At 34.0% G+C, this 4,286-nt stretch overlaps 1 protein-coding gene across 1 annotated transcript; it reads right to left on the bottom strand.

Annotated features, from left to right (window-relative positions):
• On the bottom strand, nucleotides 1–1,416 carry LOC134281148 (uncharacterized). Its single transcript, XM_062763617.1, has one exon. The coding sequence runs from the start codon at nucleotides 813–815 to the stop codon at nucleotides 150–152; it is 666 nt and encodes a 221-aa protein (XP_062619601.1). The 5' UTR covers nucleotides 816–1,416; the 3' UTR covers nucleotides 1–149.
• Between the last annotated feature and the right edge of the window lie 2,870 nt (nucleotides 1,417–4,286).

The raw sequence follows: 4,286 nt of genomic DNA, 5'->3' as shown, positions 1-4,286 counted from the left end.
GAAAAAAAGAAAAAAAATCTTCTTAAATTTACAATGGAAGAAATCCATCAAAGAAAATATACTTGTATCCCTTCTTTCAAATATAAGAAGGATAATTTTTAATAATATCATAAAAAGATAACATGGGATTTGTATTTTGGGAAAAAGAATTAAATCGTCATGGCATCATCCTCAGGGAACACAGTTGGCTCTTTGCTGAGAACAAAAGACCGCTCAAAATCGGCTCGAGCGGATAAGCAGGTCTCGCTCATGCTGAGCCGCTTTGATATTAAAAGATTGCTCTTTCTTCTATTCAACACTGAATCGTTCTCACTTTCGGCATTAACAGACTGTAGGGACGTTGTGTAGAAGGGTTTCTGTTTTTCAATTCTCGGCACACCGGGAACATGATGGTGGAAAAATCTATCACAGAAAGGTTTATCCTCCATCTCACTAAGAATTCCTTTAAGGGGTTTAGGCTGCGTCACATGTGTTTTAAAAGAATTCTCCTCCGAGGTCTTCATGGGGAGCCGGAGCCTCAAATATGGCAAATCATCCATGTGCGGTAATTTTTTGTTAAAGGATTTCAGTTCATGCTGTATTTTAGCTTTCTCCTTTTTTAGGAGTTTGTCAGCATCACGTTTGTATTTTTCCAACGTTCGAACTTGCACTTTGAGTCTATAGTCCAGGAGCCCATTTATAACTTTGGTCTTTTTGCGTGCTTCTGCGTCCAGTCTGTCATACTTATTCGGTAAACAGGCATTATTAATTGGGGGTGCGCTGACTGGGAGTCCTCCGATACTCATCAATAACCGAGCCGTATTGTCTAACGTCATTCTGTCACTTCTGTAGGCACCCAAAAACTGCTGATTTAAGCTCTGATAAAGTTCCCACTTAATACACCACCGTCCCTCTTTATGTGATTATTAAAAATATAATATTAATATATAACACCGTGTTAAGGTCCTCACTTGATCTTCACCTGTAAGGATCGGAACTTTGTTGGAATTCGGTTTATTCTAAATGAAAATATGAACTTAAGTATCGATTTCTCTTCATATACGGATTTATCCTCTGGAAGTGTAAATATCTGTTTCCTCGCCAAACGTCCACGATTTCTGCACATCAATGATGGTATGGTAATCGGGAGGAAAATCCCAATGCTAGGTTTCTTGTTCGTTCTGCTGTTGATCAGTCCAAACGAGGGATGAAACGCGAGGCGATATCAATTTTTTGTATTATTTTTCAACCAATCAATACCTGTCATAAAGAAAATTTGAATTAATCTTGGCTGAGCATATTAATTCCTTCAGCTAACAGAAGACCATAAATTAAAAAGATATCTCCCGAACGCTCTAGTCTTTTTATCCTTTCCGTTTGTCATCAAGCAACAAAAGAAATTGATTATTTTTCACTCAGTTTATATATACCCTTTGGATTTTTCTCATTTAAATGATCATGCAATATAAATTTTCCTTTGTCGTTGATAATGTTTGCGAAAGAATTAAATTTCTTTCATGGAAGATTCGAGGAGTATATTTTCCCAAATGGTAGCGAAGCAAAGAAATCCTTTCTGCAAAGATCGTAAAAGTCAAACACTACTTAATGTGTTAAGGCGATCTTCACCTCTCTGTGCATGTCATATCCATATTGAAAAGAAATCGCAATCAAACACGCAACGGCTTTACATCAAATGTGTTGGTCCACTTTCTCCGGCATAACTGAAATGACTTAATTTACCTTTAAATTTGGCCAGGTTTGACATAATTGATGAATGGTATATATTTCACCTTTATTTCAGTTCTTCGCATTAATAACTCTCTGACTTCTTCCTTTAAACACAGCAATCATATTTTAAACCTCTTGGCCTTATAAAAGTCACGTTCCTCAATTCCACCCACTAATAAAGGATTTAAAGTCAAACAATGTGCATTAAAAGGCATATTAAAATGAAAATATTTGCCTTTTATTGAATGACCATTGATTAGCGCAGAAAAGTCAGAGTTATTGAGCAATGCGGACGTAGGGAATGTTTGGTTTGTATCCAACGCAGATTACGGAATATCTTGATTTATCTTTCACTTATAAATCCTCTGTTTGTTGAGGTGTGATTTGAAACATACTTCTATGAATACACGATTTGTATTCTATCGCTTTGACAACAGACGGATGTGGTCCACGAAACCGCCCTTTTAGAGACATTGACAACCTGGATATAATTCTTTGGATAAGATCTTCTGCATGAGAAACATATTCTGTACATTTATTTATATTAAACAGGATAAAATAAAATGTGTTGGACAAAAAATTATAAATCACTGTAAATTTAAGGTCTATGATTCGGTTTAAATATTTTTTTTTTAAATAAACGCTTTCAATCTTTTTTATTACCTCAAACACCAACTCTCTAGAAATACGAGAGAATTTCATGATTTCTAATTTATTATTTTGCTTTGTCTGTCCTTTTCAGACTTACTGACTGGATGGGTAAATGTATATCACATTAAAATATTTCTTGAAAATAATTAATTAGAAATTCGCTTTGATGAGTTTCACTGTACGACACAGAGAGTTTAATTAACACCAGAAACTTTGAGATAACTGATTAATTAAAAAAGAACCCCATCAAGGTATAAAGTGTAAGATAACACATAAAGAGGCATTGTCGTCCTAGTCTAAGCCGTGAAAGAACATAGACGCTCATTAATTGTACAAAATTCTCAATTTCAGTACAAACCTGAGAAGAAATATTACAATTTATTGTTGAGTAACTATAGCCATCATGGGTGCACTGTATTGGTACTTTAGTTTTTATTTACACAAGGTTCCAAGTGTGGCCAGTAATGGAGTTAGAAAATTGAACACTCATTCTTACACAGACTGCCATGTAATACACTGATGATTTTAAATGCTAAACCCATTACCTTGAATACATTGCACCTCATTGCTAATGATACTTCTGATCTTCGATTTCACTTAATGGGCCTCCGATAAAGAAAAATCGTGAGAATCTCCGAGTGATCCTATACGAATGTATACTTATTCACCTTTTAGGATCGTATGCATGCAATTTTACTAATCGTTACGAATACTTGATCAGAGATCTGAATTTTTCTCTAAATGTTTGACCTTGAGAAAATAACACAGGGCGAGGTTTGGTATAGATAGACAAAAAAGATAAGACTTTCTTATCCTTCATGAATGTGGCAATGAAAATTGTGCTAAAGTATTTTTTTTTAATTTGTGTTCAACCGAGGCATATTTTGAAATACCCACAACGCATACATCTATAAGAAAATAGAGTATAGATTCAAACATTTAACACAAATAATGAAAATCTACGAAAGAAAAATGAATAAAAGTCGTAATGAAATCGAAAGAAAATGTCTATTATTTATGAATCCGAAATATTATTGTAATAGGGCAACTTTTAAAAAAGTGTTTTCCAAACTTATATACAACTTTTAATGCATGTATACTGTATTTCAAGAAAATGTCTCTTATTTATGAATCCGAAATACCTGGTATTATTCTAATAGGGAAACTTCTTTAAACACCCAATTTTATGTTAACGCCCCTAAAATCTACCTGATTCAAGATCAATAATTTACCGCCTGTCAATCATTAAAAAAAACAATAGCTTCTGATTTGATTGACAGGCCAGCTACCCGTGCTACTTGATAGTCTGAGTTTGTGTCTTTTGAAAACGATTGCCTGGTCACGCGTCAAACACTTTCATGTAGCCGCCTTGTATACACGGGGGTTAAAAAAAAGAATCTTGGTAATGTTTTTTCAAAAACAATTGAGAGCAGATAATTAAAACATGACTTCATAAAATATTTGCTTTCAATCTCAACAGCTATATTGTATTTTAGGCGATATGTCGTCCAAGATATCTGCTGTAGAATTTAGAGCAGTCCGTGCACAGAAACGCTATTTGCCGATTAAAATTGAAATATGATAAATAAGAAAAGATATATTAGCACAAACGGCATGGATAAAAAATTCCTTTATCCAATGTTTTATCAATGTATATTTGAATACAATCTACACCATGTTCCGTTGTAATTGAAATGTCAGAAACATGCGTTTCGAGATTGTAACTTTTAGTTCGAATTTCCTAACGTCTCGAAGTTAAAAAGTGAATATATAAAGCCAAAGATCAATTCTTAAAAGTATAAAAGAAATCTTGCAAACAGTAAAAATTTTTAAACACACGAACACCCGGAAATGGTGAATATTTTCGACACTATTGTTGGTCAGAACGTAGGCAAAATATATTCCTGCGGCACATTGTAGATATGTTC

The sequence above is a fragment of the Saccostrea cucullata genome, unplaced genomic scaffold (assembly GCF_032062105.1).
Source record: "Saccostrea cucullata isolate Sc308-1 unplaced genomic scaffold, CSIRO_AGI_Scuc_v1 ctg2312, whole genome shotgun sequence".
NCBI lineage: Eukaryota > Metazoa > Mollusca > Bivalvia > Ostreida > Ostreidae > Saccostrea > Saccostrea cuccullata.
The sequence above is the reverse complement of the archived record's forward strand: the minus strand, read 5'-3'. Positions and strand labels throughout refer to the sequence as shown.

What these genes read in the sequence shown, in the direction of transcription:
- LOC134281148 (XM_062763617.1), bottom strand. Translation starts at nt 815, where the DNA reads ATGACGTTAGACAATACGGCTCGGTTATTGATGAGTATCGGAGGACTC.